The 21113-nt window shown below is 32.1% G+C and overlaps 2 protein-coding genes across 7 annotated transcripts in view; both read left to right on the top strand.

Annotated features, from left to right (window-relative positions):
* Positions 1-9300, top strand: part of LOC143067930 (uncharacterized) — a 29066-nt gene extending 19766 nt beyond the window's left edge. For 2 of the 3 annotated variants that reach the window (XM_076241554.1, XM_076241555.1), the window contains exons 17-20: positions 1571-1649; positions 2841-3040; positions 5027-5243; positions 6641-9300. In XM_076241554.1, coding sequence (XP_076097669.1) covers positions 1571-1649; positions 2841-3040; positions 5027-5243; positions 6641-6780 — 636 coding nt within the window. In that variant the 3' untranslated portion in view covers positions 6781-9300. The remainder of the gene's footprint in view (positions 1-1570; positions 1650-2840; positions 3041-5026; positions 5244-6640) is intronic. The other variant, XM_076241556.1, reaches the window with a different exon arrangement.
* A 10601-nt stretch (positions 9301-19901) lies between these two features.
* LOC143067931 (1-phosphatidylinositol 4,5-bisphosphate phosphodiesterase beta-4-like) overlaps positions 19902-21113 on the top strand; it is a 108232-nt gene continuing 107020 nt past the window's right edge. For 3 of the 4 annotated variants that reach the window (XM_076241557.1, XM_076241559.1, XM_076241560.1), the window contains exon 1: positions 19902-20034. The gene's annotated coding sequence lies outside the window, so the exon portion shown is untranslated. The remainder of the gene's footprint in view (positions 20035-21113) is intronic. The other variant, XM_076241558.1, reaches the window with a different exon arrangement.

Below are 21113 nucleotides of genomic sequence, written 5' to 3' on the forward strand. Positions count from 1 at the left end.
CTTAGTTTACATCTTAAAGTGTTGCTATTTTAATTTCAACATATCGTTGTGATAAAATTTAATTGTATTATATTTAGTGGTAGCTTCCATTTATAAGACAAATCAGTTATACTTATTTATACAAATGTCACATTTATATATATATTATTACAAAATTCACAACAATTACATCATTAGATCAAGCACTACAGTTTAAACAATCAACATGACAAATGCAAATTAAGCACTAAAGTTACCAATATCTGTAGTATTAAGAGTCTATCTGTGGTAAAAACTAACAAATTCTTCATGCACTGATTCCATTAAAAGTGGAAGCCTCTTTGGTATAAGTTGTCGTAGATCTTTGGGAACCTTCTGATTCAACTTGATACGAAGGTCTTTTGGTCCATTCTGTTTCTTCCTGTTCAAGAATGTACGCAAATCTTGTACAGAGTTGGAACTGTGTCTAGTTGATATCTTCTTGGTGTGTCTTCTGTATTTAGAGTTGCATGGTCTACTGGTTCTGGATGAGTAGTTGTCTTGTTGTTGTAGTTGTTCTACTTGTCTTTGACCCAGTCTAGAGAACACACTGTCACCACTCTGGGTAGCTGGTGTAAGGGTTGATGTTCCAATCTCTTCTTTGATGTTTGTTTCCTGTTTAATGTTTTGGAGTATTGGCTTTTCATCCATGGGTTCTTCTTTAATGGTTACTTGGTTTAAAGTAGTAGTGTTGCTAACTGGTTCCTGTTTGATGTTTGTTGTATAGTCCATTGGCTCCTGTTTGGTTTCTTGTGAAGTATGACCAAAGTGTAAGATAAGGAATTGAGCAGTAGGTGCTGTTCTAGTATGGTAGGTGTGTTGTAGTCCCTCCGGTAGTGAGGTCAGGTAGTCCTGGACAGAAGCTTGTACTGTCTGGTAGTGTGACATCTTAATAGGAGTGCCGATAGAAACTGTTTGATGCTTTTGCCAGGGGAACATGGGGTTTTTATCATAAAGTGTTGTAAAAACACTCAATATGATTGGTTAATAAAATAAACATTGTTCACTATCATTTATGAAAATTAATATAAAAAGATGCCTTGATTATCCAATAAATGAGCACTGTTTACAAGCAGATATTTAATTAGCTTGGGCAATTTATTAAAATTAATTATTGATAACACAAATCATTAGCTGCGATTAATTTTAAACACACTGATTAATGGTAATTAGAAACCAGAAGGGGGAATTCATTCTTTCCCCCTAATTGCTTTGAATAATATTTGATAGAATAGCAATCCTTCAACCTAGTCTTCAGAAACATTCAAAAAGAATAAAATCAATATTCAATAAAAATATTCTATTTCTTATATATTTTATTTAATGGATTTTTTTCTAAAGTAAAATATTATTAATAATAATATAATGAACTAATTCCAAAAAGTCAGTTACAAGGGCGCAATTACCAGTTGGTAAACCGTCTACCAAAAACATATAACTGTAATCGTTCAATATTCTGTTTTCATTTTATATCTGATACCTGAAGCAGTTTTGTAAATGGACTATAGTATAACCATTTAGTATATTTGAAATAAATTTCTTTTGTTTCTAGGCTGCTCCTGCCAAAGCTCCTGCTGGTAAAACAGTTGGTAAGCCTGCTGCTGCTTGTCATTCACAACCTGCTAAACAAGGTAGATAACTCAGAAAATCAGCACTTAGAAAGAAAATAAAAACAAACATTACAGATTGAGTTATCTCCCTTGAAGAATGAACTTGTTTGTGTGTTTACATTTTTCATGTTTGTTTTGTTTGATTCATTTTAATCTTGATTTGCATCATTTGGATTGAAAAATTATGGTTACTATCTTTGCCTATTTGTATGTCATCTGCCACATTTCACAACTTCATTTTTCTAAGGTTAAGGAACAGTAAATAGGCTGTCGCAGATTTTGGTAAAATTTTGCCAACCACTTCTGCTTGTGAAATATATATTTAAAATCGTTAAGGTAATGCAAATGTTTGAATATTAATAAGTGAATTCGTTTAAAAAAAGTTGAACATTTGTAAAGAATTACTTAAAAAATCAACATTTTACTGTCTAAAAGGTTGTTACACTTATTTCAATGTTTTGTGGTATTTTTTTTTCACCCAAAAAAATGTCAACCTTAAAAACAATGTTGGTGACTCAAAAATTATATTACATCATTTAAATGGAAATTGGTGTACCAACAACATATAGTATTTTAAGAAGAAAATATCTATGGACTTTAAATTGGAGATTTGATGATTTTCAGACAAATTAAAGAACATTTCTTGCAGATTTTATGTGCTTTCTATACAAATGTTCACTATTTTGAAAAAGATATAATCATTTGTATTTATGAAAAAAAAGAAGAGATAAATGCATTATTTTGTTCAAATTTTCAGTCATAGTTCAATGAGCCAAAGATGTATGCAAAATTTACAAAAATATGTGACTGGTAAATTTACTTCCTTTTATATCAGAGTTTGGTCTGAAAGTTTTGATAAAATATTTCTATGCTGAAAAGATGGTGATTTTGCTGTTGCATCCATTATTGGAAAAGTTAAATATGAGGAATTAGATGGGCATAAATTTTTATTTATTGAGCAAGCCATTTTATTATTTTGTATATCAAGAAGTATCAATATTTCTCTTTATTTATCTAATTGCTAATTGTTAAATATATTTACATTTCAAAATAGAAGGAAAAGAAAAGAGATTTTTATTAGAAACTGAGTCGCTTCTAAGTATGATTAATGAATATAAGCTATGGAACTGAATATGTATTATATGAAATGCAAATAAATAGTTACACACTTTTCAGATTCATTAACCTATATTCTCTCATATTTATCACCAGAAAAGACAGAGGAAAAGAAAGCAGAGCCACAGACACCACCTGCTGCTACACAGACATCAGATAGTAAGCCGTCCCTGGCGGCTCCTATCAACAGAAAGACATATCTACCTCGTCTAGGTCTGGCAAGAGCTCACAGATCTGCTGGTGAAATAGAGGAATCACAAAAATACTACAATGAAGTGATTGTTATGGCTCCAGAGGTAACACAAAAAACATTTTTTTTAATCTATTTTTCATAAATTGTCAATTTCCTTACTTTTTGATTGCAAATGCCAGTTGTTTCATACTTGACAACCCTGCACTGAAATATTAGCTGTTGAACATTTTGAATAATTTGATTCAATGAATCAGTAGAAGGTACCTTTTTTCAACTAAACTTTTTGGTTCATTGTCAAAGACCTTTCATCTGTCAAGATTGAAGCTAGAACAGCAATAAAAACTACAGACATAATTTTTGGTTATTTCTTATTTAAGAAATAATTAATGGAAGCCATAGATTGTTGGAAATTTACACATGGCCTGGGCCGTGATATTCGAATTTTATCATGAGCGTTAGCGAGGGATAAAATTAAAGAATATCACTGCCCAGGCCATGTGTAAATTTCCAACAATCTATGGCTTCCATGAATTATTTCGATTCTAATAGGACAGATACGGTCATTAAAAATCTGAAGCGAGAGTGAGTATGATGTGTATGTGGCTGTTTTTTTTACTCCCTGTTAGAAAAAGCTCAAATATCTTTATAAATATGTAGCTTGCGTAAGTTATTTCGAGAATAACTGCTAGAAAAAAAACTTTTTAATTCATTAAATTCTCAAACCCAACATTTGCCATTTTTAATTTACTTGTTTTTCTTGTAAGCTTCCGTCAAATCCAAAGTTGACATTTTGTAACTAAGGAGCCGCCATGTTGACTTGCTGTATGAGTAAATATGCGAATAATGCAATACAATAGAAAATAAAACAAAACCTACCTCTAAAAATCAGTTTTAATACAATATCATACGAATTCCGATGGTTCACGAAACAGAAAACTTTCAACTTTAGCGGTTTCATTTGTATGACGTCATGTTTTAAAATGACCTAAATGCGCCAAAAAGATTAATAGACTTTCGCGGAATTTTATTTAATTTTTATTTTGTTGATTTCTCCGAGCTCTTGTGCATTACTTCTTTTTATTATGCATACGAATAAGAATAAAAGTTCTTTTGTCTTTTTTAATTGCACTTTTTAAAACAATAAAATCGGCAAAGGGTCTGCAAATAGGTTCCAATACATGTAGATTTACATGGGAAGTATATTGTAACAGCCATTATTATGTATATCTCTGAGTCTGCGCTAAGTATATTTTATCGAGAATTTTATCACAGTGTTGTTTACAAAGCTAAAGAAGCACGTCATATTAGAATATTGAATGATATGATTAAATAAGCCCTAGTACGGATAAATCAGCATGTGCAATACTGAAAACGTTCCACTGTTGATATAAATCAAGATTTAATATTGCTCTTTGAACAGGGCCAATACAAAAAAAGGCTGAAAATGACATATTGGCCCATGTGACTTCCAGTTTTCAATTTTCTTACGCCATTACTTAACTTTTGAAGTATCGTTATGCATAAAAACATTTGTATTATATTTTTTAAATTAAAATCATAAAATAAACAGGTTAAATGATGTGCAAAGTTTTTGTAACATCTTAAAGTTTTGAAACAGATAAAACAGGGCCAATATGGAAAAAGCTGTATTGGCCCATGGACTAATATGGGTCGTTCACTTCCGGTTTTTCATTTTCTTATAATCATTTGATAAAAGTGTAATGAACTGGCTATTTCTATATTGGACCTGTTATAGATTCTCAATCAGCTGTATTTGCCCTCGACTCGAACTCTTCGAGTCTCTGGTCCAATACAGCTAACCTCGAATCTATAACAGGGCCAATACAGAAGCAACCAGTTAATAACACTTTAGTATTGCATTGGATGTGTCTCTTGTACATCATCTACAGGAGTTTTCTTTTAAAACTAACAATGTGCAAAAGTTTTGTATCAGCTGGTATGAATTGATATTGTCCTATCATTTTTGCCAAAGTAGTATTGGTATTTTCAATTTTATATACTGTAATTATGTGGCATTGGAATATTTAAACAAAATTTCCTATGCTCTTATATTTGGTTTCTTTTTCAGATTCATGATGCCTACATTGAGTTGGCAGAGATGTTAACAGTCAAGGATCCCCAGGCTGCTGTTGATGTTTACTGCAAGTTTCCATTGTCTGAGACCCCAACATTTGATGATGCTTATATCATAGGAGATATCGTTAGACTGTTGATGAAGGGAGAGAAATATGATGACCCTAGATTACAGACTAATATGATAGCTTATGGAAGAGTACTCGGTTTAGGTAAGGTGTATTGATAAATATCTTATCTATGAGGCTCTTAAATTTTACAATACCAATAGGCTAGAGTACTGTTTCAAATGGCTGTCTGAATTCCTTTCAGCTATTGAATAAATTTAGCACATTTCTGGAGAAAGTTTTTGTTAGTTTATAGCAGATACAGGGTATAGAATATTTTATCATACAAAGGAGTTGTTTGGAAACATCCAGAAGTTGGACATTGATGTAAAAAGTTCTATCATTATTATAAGAGGTGTATCTCTGAGTCAACAGTTTATATAAAAAGTAGTTGCACAAAACTCAATGTTTTAACATTTATATGTTTAACCCATCCCTACCATTACCTTGAAGATGTTATGAAAATTAATGATGATAATTATATATTAAATAAGAACAGAAAAAAAATGTTTTCACTGTAATAAGATTCAATTTAATTTCTACAGCATTAGAGGGCATTATATTTTCTAGTCTGTATGTCCTTCAAATTCCTTCTTTTTGCACTTACAGATAAGCAATTACACTGCATTTACACATCCAATATTTTGTTAATTTTTTGGTCACAATAGTTTGCCCTTGAGTTGTGGTCACATCAATTTGAAACTTTGTATACAAGTTTATAACACACAAATATGTTACAACAATACATTAATATTATAGATTTTAATTATAATACATACACATAATATATATATTTTTCTTCTATAGAACAAAAGTTAAAAAATCTTTATAAGTGAAGGTGCTATCTTTAGTCAAATTTAATATACAGAGAATCACAATTTACCAAGGATGTACGAGCCGCGGTATAATTGTATTAATGTATATACCACGTACGGGAATATGTCAGACCCCTTCTAGGATTTGCATATTTGGAAAAGTCGGATATATCTATCCAAGAGTATATGATACTTACAGTTTTCATGTATAAAAAACAAACACACCTTCCTACCAATTCATTTAATATTTATAAACAAAGAAGGCTAAGTTACAAATATCGGAATAATAAGCTCACATATATTTTTCTTCGTACTATAAATAAACCACAAGATAATCAAGATATTTAGATACACACTATAGTTCAGATTTAAACAACAAGATTAAATTTAAAGAAAAACAAAAACTCACAAATTTCTAAAATATTAATTTATAATTTAGGCTAGTACCTGAATAATGATAATTTTAAAACATTTACTTGAAATGTTTTATATAAGGTAATCTGGCGAAATACCCGCAAGGGTAGTCGCCATTAAACTCTATCTAATAGTAGTAGTAGTAGTTCATTATAACCCACAGTTTGTTTTGCAGTTCTGTAAATATTGGTCTGTGGTATGTCAACTATAAATTTGAACATAGATGATTTTAATTTACATTGATTATCAATATGTTTCATATATTTATTCCAGGTGTATTAGAAAAGTATGTAAAAATTCTAGAAGACAAATTCAAGACAAAGATATTGAGAGAGGTTTATGCTGGTGTCAATGGGAAATCTGTTGATGATCAGGATATGCAAGCTTTCTTCAAATTCAAAGTTTGGGTGTAGAAAGAAGATACTGATCTTTCAGATTGTAGCAAAATAACAGGATTTAGTTGTAAGAATGCATTTTAAGATTCACGTAATCAGGGCACTCTGAAATCTACTAGCCAGAAGAATTTTTCCATTGGTAATTACCAAGATATTGTGAAGAGAATTGACCAAAGATATTGAAACCAAAGCAATGTTCTTTGATGTGTTTCTAGTAATTTCAATTATTGTCTTATTTCTTGTCAGTTCTTATCATTATCAATCATTGTCTCAACACTGTAATAGAGGCATTTGTGCAGATCTTTAATCTGAATAGAATATTTTGTCTTCATCTGGTTCAAATATTGTGTATACATCTGTCCGTCTTATGTTAAAGGTTATATGAGTATACATAACAGGCTATTATTTCTACTTGGAATTATTTTAATTATGGAATTTGCATAATTTCATATGCTTTAAATTTTTGATAAAATTCATGTGTATTTTGTACTTTAATGTTCTGGGCAGCGCACACAACACAATCTATTACAAAGAAGATATCACATTTTCAATATAAAATACATTGTTTGGAAAGTGTTATGCACCACTCAAAACATTATAATACAGAATAAACATGGATTTTTAAAAAAAATTTAAGCACAAGAAACTATGCAAATTCCATAATTAAAAATAATTCCAAGTTGAAATGATAGCCTGTTACATGTCTTTATGGTATGTCACTGAGTTCCAGTCTTTGATGTATACCTACAATTTCTTTTTATTCCTAAGTAACACTATATGATAGATTTTGTAAGGGTATGCATTTTAAATGATGTCAATTCTGTGATAAAAAATTTAATAAGATTTATATTTTATATGTTTAATAAGACGTTGTCATATATTTACACTTATTTCGTCCAATTATATAAAGTTTGTTATTTACTTTTACAAAAATATAGCATAATGTGATATCTAATCTCTAATACTTATATCATTTCCCTTAAATGATATACTTCATTATTATATTTGTGTAGTTTATTGTGACATTTTTTTTGAATCACAAAAAAATATATTTTATGACATGAAATTTGTTTTATAACTCCACCTGTATTGTTATGTCATACCATTTAAAGTCACCATATGCTCTGATGCTTTTTAGCATAGATAAAGATATAATAAATATTGAGTTTATATAGTAGGCATAACTTTGATTGTTGTGGTCTAAGGTACAAATATGATTTTTTTTTTAATTTTGGCATCTATATTATTAATCAGGTAGAAGTCAAAAGTCATAGTTTTGAAAAGATATGAAATGTCCAGTTTATAACTTTAATTTTGACAAATACAATGTTTAGAGTAGGTAATTTAAATCAATTTAAATCTGATAAAAAATTTACATCATTAATGTTTCTAAATTTTTTAATATTTATATTTGATTGTGTTGAAATTTTGAAAATAAAAAATATATATATAATTTTATTTATGTATTGTGATATATTGTTGGTAGATTTGTGCCAAACATTATCAAGTATTGTTGAGTGTTAATTTTTTATGATTGATTTTTTTTTAATTTGTTTTCATTGTTGTATGTCAGTTAAGTGAAAGTATTGGTGCTTTATAATATTTCTGGTTACCAGTTTAATAGAGTATCTATATTATGCAAGACGTAAAGTACTTAAGATCATAGAGTTACTGTGTTGTTCCAGAAATAGTATCTAGAAATCTTTTAGGGTTGATTGAAATTTGAGATTTCATGTTTGTTTTCTTTACTTTTATCTAATATAAAATTTTGAAGAATTTTGTTCATGTTTCAATAAAGAAAATATAACATAAATTCATATCTACATGTTCTTGCATTTGATGAGTGTAAAAATATGACTGAGGTCACAGTTTTCAATAGATTAATTTTGTAAGGTTTGTATCGTGTGCTTAAGATTATAATGACAGTTTGAAAAAAATATTTCAAGAAAATTATTCATACACATTTCTTTTATTAATCAGTAATAACATTACATGTATATTTCAGAAGAATCTGTTATTTTGATTGGATAACAACGCTAATTGTGTGTCATATTAAATTCACCTTCATATCCCAATGAAGTTTAACATTCATGATGACACATGCTATCACAAAAAGTGCACAGGTTATGCCTTAAAGAAATAAATAATAAAAATTAATTTTTCATGATCATTGCAAAAAATGTAATTATAAGTATTGAATGCATCTTTTAGTAAATTCATAGGGTTGTAAAAGCATTGACCTGGCGCACATTTTTCATACAAAATGTACTTCGGTCAACGCTTTTACACCCCAATGATTTTACAAAAAGAAGCATTCAACTCTTAAATAAGTTCCATCATCAATGTTGTGTTTTTTTACATAAAGATAATAACATCAGATATCAATACATTTCAAATTGAAATGATTTCTTATCAGTTATAGTTAAATATGTCTTCATGTCATAATTTTTCACCAAATATTCTGTAAAATGAAACTGTCAGTAATTAGATTTGTTTCAGAATTATATTTATTTTTGCAATAAATTGATTCTGCTTGTGTTTATATTTCATTATCATCAGGTCAGACAGACGGCATCTCTTCCTTTTATTGTTAATTGATGAGTGACCACTTGAATATCTCAAAACTAAATCAACTGCCATCTAATTGAGTTATTGGTTAGTTCTATGTAACTGTGTGCTGTAAAATATGAAGGGATGAAAAAAGCAGCAAATTTTCAAATTGAAACATTACTACAAAAGAATATGCCAATTTCCTCTCGCTGTAGGTATTCGATTTATATTTAACTACTTTCCAGTAGCCCCTGCATATGATTTGGATATCCCTCAGTTGATATTGCACTCTAGAGTATGTAACAGGCTTTTATTTCAACTGGGAATTATGGAGGGGGGGGGGGCGGTTAGGAGGGGTCCTGATGCCGAAATCCCGGGCTTATAAACACAAAATCTTGAGGTCCTGAATTTAAATAAACTTAAATCCTGACATCCTGAAATTTGAAAAAAGAATTCCCTGATCCCGAAAGGGTCAATCCTGAAATCCCAAGCTTAAAAACACTTGATCCCGGAGTGTCCTGATAAAGGTCCTACCCCCCCCCCCCCCTCAATTATTTTTCATATGCTTGAAATTTTTGATAAAATTCATGTTTATTCTGTATTTTAATGTTCTGTACAGTGCACAACACTACCTATTACAAAGAAGATATCACATTTTCAATAGAATGTACTGTGCTGTGCACAACACTATCTATACAAAATACACTGAATGGAAAGTGTTATGCACCACTCAAAACATTATAATCCAGAATGAACATGGAATTTATTAAAAATTTCAAGCACAAGAAACTATGCAAATTCCATAATTAAAAATAATTCCAATTTGAAGTAATAGCCTGTTATGGTTCTTTATCAAGATATGATACAGAGTTGATACATGTCAGTATTGTAACAGGAAAGTAAATGAACAAAGTGTTTATAATGAAAAAGTTGAGGTTTGCATTAACAGTCAGTTTTACAAAACTGGTGTTAAAAGACTATATACATCGCATATGACTTATGAATGATATTAATGTGGTTCCATTATTCCTTCCTTTTTTTTAGCTTACCTAGCCCAAAGTCCAAGTGAGCTTTTTACTATCACTTGGCATCCATTAACTTTTACAATAATCTTCTCCTCTGAAACTTATTAGGCCAAATTAAACCAAACTTGGCAACAATCATGAAAAAAATGAAAAATGTGTCTGATAATCTGATAAGCTTAATTGCTTTTCATATATTGTGTATATTAATGGAAATTTATTCCCTTGTTTAGTTGTTATTTCTAAACAAATTAATTGTGTTTTTTGACTAAAGTAAATTTTAATATGGACTTTAATTTGAATAGTCCTTATGTAAATATTCCTGGTTCGGACCATCTCCTGTATAGGTCACTTCGTTAGCTTCAGTGAATCATACTTTATATAGGCCTGTTAATTCATCAGGTACTATTGGTTTTGTCCCAGGTATAGCTATGGGCTTGAACTTGCCAGGTTCTAGACTGCCATTATCCTATAGTGAGTATATGCCTCACAACTCGGGCACCAAACTTGTACCCTTATGGTCTCATTCACCTTGGCCACAGTCTTACCCTTATGCTGGGTTTATACCAAACCAACCTGGTTTTTGGTCTTAAAGGGAATTTCTATGGTCCTTCTTCTATGGTTGCTACTGCTCCACCTTTAGCTCCTGTTCCACCCGTAGCAGTAGCTTCTTCTACTATTGTACCTGACTCTCGAGCTCAGTCTACTAGCTTTCCTCGTGGTACTCCGGTTTGGATCATGCATCATCGTTGGATGGTTTACAGAAGTTACGTTTGGACTTCGGTGAGTCTTTCAAGGCTTAATTTAGTACTCTATCTAATCGTATGTCTCTACTGGAGAAGGAGTTTCCTCTATCCTTGGAGGATCTTAGGTATAAGGTGTATACCTTGATGAGGGATGAAGCACATATCCCTTTTGCCTCTCCTTCCAAGCCGAAGAAACAATCAACTTTTGAAGCTTCCTATGGTGTTTCTCAGGAAATTGTGAGTTCTCACAATTCTTTTCATGAATCTGGTCATATGACTTTACAATTTATTAATGAAGGTATCGCTAATTCTGCTAGTGAAAAGGTTGATAATAACAATATCTCTTGATTTGGAATGTCATCCTTTTCTGATCGGGTTAGGTACAAGGATTTTGATATCTTTGATTCTTCATTGAGTAGACTTGTTCCCAATTGTGACAAATCTATTTCATCTTTATTGAGAAAAAGGCCAGTAGATGGTCTTCGTCTCACTCAACCTGTTTGGTCAAAGACTGAGAATCTCCTTCGTAGTGCTTCTCAAGTTCTTGGCACAGCCGAACGTTTTCTAGCTGCAACCGGACATTTGCTTAACAGCGAGTATTCGGTTGTTCCAGCAGAAGTACGACCCTTCTTACTTGAACTGGATAAAGCTCTTGGTTTTATCTCGGATGCTTTTAATGGGTTCTAATGCTAATTGCACCCTATCTAAAAGAGCAGAGTTTCTTGAAAACAATTCTGTTGCTGAGTCTTTGAAAGATTCTTTACTGAAATCTCCACTTATTGACAAGATGTTTGGTTTACCCGTACAGTGGGTTCAAGAGGAACTATCCTCCAGTTAAATTTAGTTACAGAAGTGCTGACTACTGGGCTTGTGATACCCGCGGGGAAATAAATCTCCACTAGCAGTGGCATCGACCCAGTGGTTGTAAATAAACTCATCATAGATACCAGAATTGAAAATTCGTCTACAAAAGACTCATCAGTGACACTCGAATAAAAAAAGGTTAAAAAGGTCAAATAAAGTAAAAAAGTAAAAGTTTTGTAAATACAACTAAGGTAAACTATTCCTGAGGTAGAATAGCCTTAGTATTTCAAAAATTCAAAATTTTGTTAACAGTTAATTTATAATTATGAACATATCAATGATAACCCAAGTCAACACAGAAGTGCTGACTACTGGGCTGGTGATACCCTCGGTGAAATAAATCTCCACCAGCAAATGGCATCGACCCAGTGGTTTTAAAAAGTAAAATCACAAAAATACTGAACTCAGAGGAAAATCAAATCGGAAAGTCCCTAATCACATGGAAAAATCAAATGACAAAACACATTAAAATTAAATGAACAAGAACTGTCATATTCCTGACTTGGTACAGGCATTTTCAAATGTAGAAAATGGTGGATTAAACCTGGCTACTGGGCTGCTGATACCCTGGAGTAGAAATAAGTCTCCATCCGCAGTGGCATCGACTAAGTGGTTGTAAATAAACTCATCATAGAAATCAGAATTAAAATTTCATAGTTACGCCAGACGCGCGTTTCGTCTACAAAAAAAAAACTCACCAGTGACGCTTGAATGAAAAGTTGTTAAAAAGGCAAAATAAAGTACGAAGTTGAAGACCATGGAGGACCAAAAATGCCTTAAAGTTTTGCCAAATACAGCTAAGGTAATCTATTCCTGAGGTAGAAAAGGGTCCTTAGTATTTCAAAAATTCAAAATTTTGTTAACAGTTAATTTATAATTATGAACATATCAATTATAACTCAAGTCAACACAGAAGTGCTGACTACTGGGCTGGTGATACCATCGGGGAAATAAATCTCCACCAGCAGTGGCATCGACCCAGTGGTTGTAAATAAACTAACCTCATCATAGGATTAAAATTTCTTATTTCTTATGGAGCAAAAATACTGCAATCTGATTGGTTGACTACCCCGGTGTAAATAACACCCCACCCTTGTTCACCCGGGGATAAATAAAATTTTGCCAAAATTTAAAAAAAAAATGAAATTATGCCAAAAAAATTAAAAAATTAAAATTTTGCCAAAATAAAGATAAAAATGAAAATTGCTAAAAAAAAAATAATAAGAAGAAAATTGCTAAAAAAAAATTTATAAAAAAATATTTTTTTTCTAAATTTTTCAAAAATATTTTGTTTTTTTATTGAGAAAAAGGCCAGTAGATGGTATTCGTCTCACTCAACCTGTTTGGTCAAAGACTGAGAATCTCCTTCGTAGTGCTTCTCAAGTTCTTGGCACAGCCGAACGTTTTCTAGCTGCAACCGGACATTTGCTTAACAGCGAGTATTCGGTTGTTCTAGCAGAAGTACGACCCTTCTTACTTGAACTGGATAAAGCTCTTGGTTTTATCTCGGATGCTTTTAATGGGTTCTAATGCTAATTGCACCCTATCTAAAAGAGCAGAGTTTCTTGAAAACAATTCTGTTTCTGAGTCTTTGAAAGATTCTTTACTGAAATCTCCACTTATTGACAAGATGTTTGGTTTACCCGTACAGCGGGTTCAAGAGGAACTATCCTCCAGTTAAATTTAGTTACAGAAGTGCTGACTACTGGGCTTGTGATACCCGCGGGGAAATAAATCTCCACTAGCAGTGGCATCGACCCAGTGGTTGTAAATAAACTCATCATAGATACCAGAATTGAAAATTCGTCTACAAAAGACTCATCAGTGACACTCGAATAAAAAATAGTTAAAAAGGTCAAATAAAGTAAAAAAGTAAAAGTTTTGTAAATACAACTAAGGTAAACTATTCCTGAGGTAGAATAGCCTTAGTATTTCAAAAATTCAAAATTTTGTTAACAGTTAATTTATAATTATGAACATATCAATGATAACCCAAGTCAACACAGAAGTGCTGACTACTGGGCTAGTGATACCCTCGGTGAAATAAAGATAAAAATGAAAATTGCTAAAAAAAATAATAAGAAGAAAATTGCTAAAAAAAAATTAAAAAAAATATTTTTTTTCTAAATTTTTCAAAAATATTTTGTTTTTTTGTTTTTTTGTAAACTCAAGAAATAAATTCGTTATCTTGGTGTAATCAGGGGTGTACGGAATTTTACACCGTTGTTGAAAATTCATACACCCATTCGGCTGCGCCTCACTGGGGTGTATGAATTTTCAACAACGGTGTAAAATTCTGTACACCCCTGATTACACCAAGATAACTAATAATATTTACGCCAGACGCGCGTTTCGTCTGAAAAAAGAAGTTGAAGAGCATTGATGCATGTTTCATGATATTGCTGGTGACTATATGTTCAATTATTTTGCAGCAGATACATGTTAGGAATATTGGCCTATATATATATATATAGTTAGCTGCCATGTATTCAATGCTGGCCTTTCTTACATGCCGGAGTGACATTTGCAGTTCGCCAGTCATTGTGTATTTTTCTTTTGTTCATCGAAAAATTGTATATGATGGTTAAGATCGGAGCAATTTCACTGGTTATTTCTTACAGAATCGCTGGTTTGATGTTGTTCGGTCTAGCAGCCTTTTGTGGTTTTAGATTTTTCAGATATTTTTCCATATCATTATTTGTGATGATTATTTGTTTGCTGTTTGGATAGTTTTCTTGAAGGACGGTCTTGAGGGTTTTCTTTTCAAAATCTCGTTTATTGATGGGACATGCAGCGCTAGCTAGCGGAGAAGACTGAAGGAAACATATCATTTAGTATATTTGCTTTATCTGTTTGGTCAGTTTCTAATTTCCCATTTCTTCTAAGTGGTGCAACCCCATTTTTATCCCTTTTCTTGTGTTTGATATAGGTCCGAAATTTGTTTTCTGTTGAACGGATGTCCTCGTTTTTTTCTGGAGTTATTATGTCTTATATATATTTCCAATAGAACAAAAACAACAAATCTTTCAATACTGAGATGTTATCGGATTATCTCTTAATCTTTTGTTTCACAATTTTCTGGGATATTTTTTTTTTTTCTACCTCTTGATATACAATCTAACCGCGCACAATTTGTCAAAGGTTCAGGATGCCTTTTACGTAAAGTGAGTATGCCTGTAATTCCTACTAAATGTAGCATGAGTTAGCTAATAAGAGAACTCTTATAGGTTACGAAATAAAATAAACAATCTTCTTCTATTATTGGCACACTCTTTATATGATTCTGATTAGTTATACAATGAATGTTTTAAAATATTGAAAGCCAGAACTATAAGTCTTTCCAGTACTTATACATAAGGATGCCTCCCATGGTTTACAACTTGCTTAGTTAGACCATCAGCAATTGGAAAATGTGCCGGTGCTAGGCAATGTGTAGGTTTTTGATCTGCTTTTGGTGCCAGGTAAAATTCTTGGAAACTGTGGTAAAACCAACAGGTGAAAAGAAAAAAAAACAATATGGTTCGTGTTTCTCAGTATTTGGTTTTCTGTGGTGTGTTTTGTGTACTGCTGTTTGTCTGTTGGTCATTTTGATTTTTAGCCATGGCGTGGTCAGGTTATTTTCGACTTATGATTTTGAATGTCCCTTTGATATCGTTCGTCTCTCAGACTCTTATTGAATACGTTAAAAGATCAATAGACACTTCGAATAGCAACAATGCTCAAAGACAAAATCTACAATTAAGTCAAGTTTAACCGAAATTGGTTTCAGAACAAGACCTACAAATCAGTCAACATGGACAAAATTGTATGTTTACTCCTTATAGGAGTTATTGCCTTTCAAAGACACTTCTTATTCATGTTTGTATATTTGGCAGAATTTTTCGTAGATTGCCCTTGAATGTTGATAATTATTAGTTTTAACCATTCTGTGTTATTTTATGTAAACTGTAGTAGATAGAGGACTGGATAGGGATGGAAGATTTTAATATCGCAAACTCTGCAATCCAATTAGACTTATTGGTTAATTTTTCTAAAATAAAAACCTCTGATAACTTTCCCTCACGATCAAGTATGTCGTTGATATAAATCAAACCACTTGCTACCCAGTTTTGAAAGAACAAACTTTTGTTACAATGTTTAACGTATCTATTTCCCCAAATAATCTGTTTTCTAATGTTTGAAAAATGATCATTAAATTTTGTAAAACCTCCCCCTGTTTTCACCCAGCTTAAAATTGCCTGCAAATAAAAGTCTGGTATATTTTCCAATTCTTTTAGTGATTTAACATTATCTAAATTCATGTTGAAGACAAGATAATTTTTTCCCAGATTGTTGAAATATTTGGTAGGAATAATCTTCCAGTTCGGCATAGTGGTTGAATTAAATTTGGAAACCCATGAAGCTTTCAGTGATGTGAAATAGCTATCAAAATCAACCATTTTTAACCCCCCTTTTTGATAATCGCCAATAATTGTGTTTCTTTTTACTTTGTCATTTTTACCTTCCCAAATATATTCAAAACAACAGCTTTCAATCTCTTTTATGTATTTGTTTGGAACAATACACGAAGTAGCCAAAATGCTCAATTACAAATATTTGCTCTTTTGACAAGTGCTCTTGCAATCGTTCAGGAACCTGTTATCCTTGGTAAAACTATAAGTATCCTACTAACGTTTTAATTGAATAAGGGCGGATTTTTGTCGAGCCTGCGACTTTTGTCCCAGAAAGCTCGACATAGGGATAGTGATCCGGCGGCGGCGTTAGCTAACTTCTTAAAAGCTTTATATTTTAGAAGGTGGAAGAACTGGATGCTTCATACTTTGTATATAGATGCTTCATGTTACGAAGTTTCCGTCAGTCACATGTCAAATGTCCTTGATCTCATTTTCATGGTTCAGTGACTACTTGAAAAAAAAGTTAAGCTTTTTGTAATGTTAAATTCTCTCTTATTATAAGTAATAGGATAACTATATTTGGTATGTGCGTACCTTGCAAGGTCCTCATTTCCGTCAGACAGTTTTCACTTGACCTCGACCTCATTTCATGGATCAGTGAACAAGGTTCAGTTTTGGTGGTCAAGTCCATATCTTGGATACTATAAGCAATAGGTCTAGTATATTCGGTGTATAGAAGGACTGTAATGTGTACATGTCCAACTGGCAGGTGTCATCTGACCTTGACCCCATTTTCATGGTTCAGTGGTTATAGTTAAGTTTTTGAGTTTTTCTAATACTATATGCAATAGGTCAACTATATTTGGTGTATGGAAATATTTTATGATCTATATATCAGTCACGCAGGTTTTATTTGACCTTGACCTCATTTTCACGGTTCATTCATCAGTGTTAAGTTTTTGCGTTTTGGTCTGTTTTTCTTATCCTTTATGCAATACGTCTACTATATTTGGTATATGGAATGATTTTAAGGTGTACATGTCTAGTTGGCAGGTGTCATCTGACCTTAACCTCACATTTATGGTTCAGTGGTCAAAGTTAAGTTTTTGAGTTTTGGTCTTGTTTTCTAATACTATATGCCATAGGTCAACTATATTTTATGTATGGAAATATTTTATGATCTTTATGTCAGTCGCGCAGGTTTAATTTGACCTTGACCTCATTTTCATGGTTGATTGAACAGTGTTAAGTTTTTGTGTTTTGGTCTGTTTTTCTTAAACTATAAGCAACAGGTGAACTATATTTGTTGTATGGAAGAATTGTTAGCTGTACGTGTCTGCCTGGCATGGTTCATCTGCCCTTACCTCATTTTTATGGTTCATTGGTCAATGTTTAGTTTTCTTGATTAATGTTAAGTTTACGTGATAGTGTAATAAAGCTTTACATTTAGGACTATCAACATAATATCAATGATTAGTAAAGAAGGCGAGACATTTCAGCGTGTGCACTCTTGTAAGATCTTTTAATGTAAACATGAGTTGTCCCTTTCTTTTTTGTATCTACGTTAATCGCGATCTGGAGTTTTTGTCGAGCCTTCGACTTGAGTCGAAAAAGCGAGACATAGCGATCCTACATTCCGTCGGCATCGTCGTCGGCGGCGGCGTCCAAAAATATTCTCTCCGTGGTCAAAGTTTTTGAAATTTTAATAACTTTCTTAAACTATCCTGGATTTCTACGATACTGGGACAGAAGCTTGTTTATCATCATAAGATAGTATCCAGAAGTAAATCTTGTAAAAAAAAAATTTCAGTATTTTACTTATAAATGGACCTATTTTTTTTTCTGCCAGGAAACATTACATTCACTCTGTGGTTAGTTTTTATAATTTTAATCACTTTCTTAAACTATCCTGGATTTGTACCAAACTTGGACAGAAGCTAGTATCTAGAATGAAATTTTGTTATTTTTTTGTACATGTTATTAGTATTTTACTTCTAAATGGACTTATGTTTTCGCAGTCCAGTTAACATTACATACAGTCTGCAGTTAAACTTTTTTTTATTATTTTTTTTATTAGAATCATAAAATATCCTGGAGTTTTTCCAAACTTGGACAGAAGCTTCTTAAAATCAAAAGATAGTATTGAGAGGAATATTTTTATTGATTTTCCCCTCTTTTTGTTGAGTCTGCGATTAACAGCAAAAGTAGGCGAGACACTGGATTCCGCGGAACCCTTACGATTTTTTTTAGCTTACAATGGAGCCTGGGATACAACCATACCACATCTCAGTCTTATTTTTGTAAACTTAATGTCAGTTCAAAAGACCGGAAGAGAATTTCAAATGTTTACAAACATCTGCACATTACACTACGGAATACACATTGTTAATTTGACCTCTCAATTTTTTGGCCAAAAAAATTAACAATAGCAAAGCAGTTGTCGCGCTGCCTCTACTCCGACCAGGGATTGCTCTAATTACTAACTTGGACTAAACAAGATACAGTCGCCACGACCGTGATGTAACTGCACTTGTATATTCATTTTTCAGTTTCATTGTCCCACAAGGTTTACCTGTAAATATATAGCTGTAGTGGGAGGCATTTCTCCGTTGAAACATTGGTTTGCTAATTTTGTGAAACTCTTCTATGGATTGCCGATTTAAATTGAAAAAAAATAAAAATATATATGACATGCAAATGAATAAATGAGTGTAGGTTGCTGGGAGTTGCATTTCGTTTCCATTGTATAATTATTAAGTTGTTATTCTGTTGTTCAAAGTTGGAGAATTTTTGATATTCACAAAAAATGTTATCAAAAAGGAAATTTCCGTAGGGTGCAGTAATAGATATTTTATTGACCTTTTGAGTATTTTTTCCAGAAAAACTTAAATCATCATTTAAAGAAATTTTATTAGTTAATTATTTTGGGTTAATAAAGTGGGACTGCCCGGGGGGGGGGGGGGGGGGGGGTGTCTCTTCCTATATATATGAAGGTATATACATATGTGCCGCTGGAATGGGTCCCTTTTTTGATACGTCAAATTTATCAATGGGGTGCAATTTCACCGAGGAAATATATCAATAGGTAGTGTGTGATGTATCAATGGGTCATAATTTTTCAGGTTGTTGTGTAACCATCTTCACTGAATTTTCCAAACTTTTTGTCATTAAAATTTCCACAAATATGTTTTGTTATTGATCACATTTTATAACACTGTCACATAACATGTGTACTGTATTATGATCAATGAGTATAGACAAGGTTAATAATGATTCAATGTTTTAATTAATTTTTCTAGCTACCTACCGTGTACTATGATCATTTTAGTTTCAGAGTTAGGATATAAAAAAATACAAATTTAATGAGTTATTCTCACACACTTTTTTCATATTGTGTTTGCCCTTGTTTTACGTATCAGACTGTTAATGATTGATGACATAACATTGATTGATCCAAAATATTGATATCTATTGAATATTCCATATTGATTAATATACTGATGCAAGAAAGATGCTGATGTTAAATTGATCTCACGTGACCTGTGGAAGGAAACCGATTGGGTATCAATGTCAACATTAAATATGATCGAAAGAAAATGGCAGTTCGTCGAATACAGTATATATGTTCACTAGTATATTTTACTGTGAAATAAATAATTCAAGGATTACAAGTGAACATATAGCTAGTACATATTGGTAGGTATTCAATTTATACACCGTCGTGTGCAGCCGAGGTGCGCATTCTAATACACATGTAAAGCAAATGCAGAAATGCACGTATATTTATTGGTAAGACTGAGATTACTATTTGTGTAAATATAGTAGTTTTTAGGTTGAGATGTTAGATATATATATGCAAAACCGGTTGATCTTTTCACCGGTATATAACCAATATTCAGTTGAAAAGAATCAAGAGTGTCTCTGAGTTGATAACATTTTTATACAAGGCAATCGTAAAGCTGCATAGAAATTTTGCAAAATTATTCTTCCAGTTATCTCCCTTGAGTTTGATTTCTTGTGGTAAAACTAAGTTACAAGGTAAAAGGAAGTATTTATTTGCATAGGCGACTACATAGTTCAATTAATTTTAGTTCTGTGTTTGTCATTACATTTTTGTTTAAATTATTAAAAAAAACATATATTCAATAAATGTTTTGATTTTTGCAAAGCTACAAAATCCACCCAAAAAATTCAGAACACAGACTAAATGTCCCCCAACTGCAGTGGCACATTTAGGGGGAGGGTTAGGGGTGGGGTGTTTTGAACCCTCCATTTTTGAAAAATTGCATTTGAATGGGGACCTTAAATATGGTCGGAACACCCCTTACTTCTGGGTTGGGACCCCCCCTAAACACTCACACTTTTTGAAAAATGTCTGGACTCTCCCCTGTGACTCAGAATAAAAATAGTAGTACTTTGATAAAGTTTACTGACCAATGACCAGTTACCGTCAGAAATTCAAGTTTTTTTTCAAATTATTTTTATTAGAAACTTTTTGAGGAACTATTCTTTTGGCATACATTTGTAGAATGGCTTACAGTGGAGGATCAAGGGGTGTGTGTGTGTTCTTCAGTTGAAACCTCCTTTTAAAAATGGCAAAATCTGCCCCTGGCTTACAAAAAGTTAGGTTCAGCACCCTATTCCTCTTATTATCAATGAAAAGGGTTTTACTAAAGTGCTGATTTATGCTGTAAGTTTAACATGTATGATGATGCATGGCTTAAAAAAAAAGTCATATATTTTGGATAAATATAAATTTACCGGACATTGCCTGC

This window comes from Mytilus galloprovincialis, chromosome 3 (genome assembly GCF_965363235.1).
Source record: "Mytilus galloprovincialis chromosome 3, xbMytGall1.hap1.1, whole genome shotgun sequence".
In the NCBI taxonomy this organism is placed as follows: domain Eukaryota; kingdom Metazoa; phylum Mollusca; class Bivalvia; order Mytilida; family Mytilidae; genus Mytilus; species Mytilus galloprovincialis.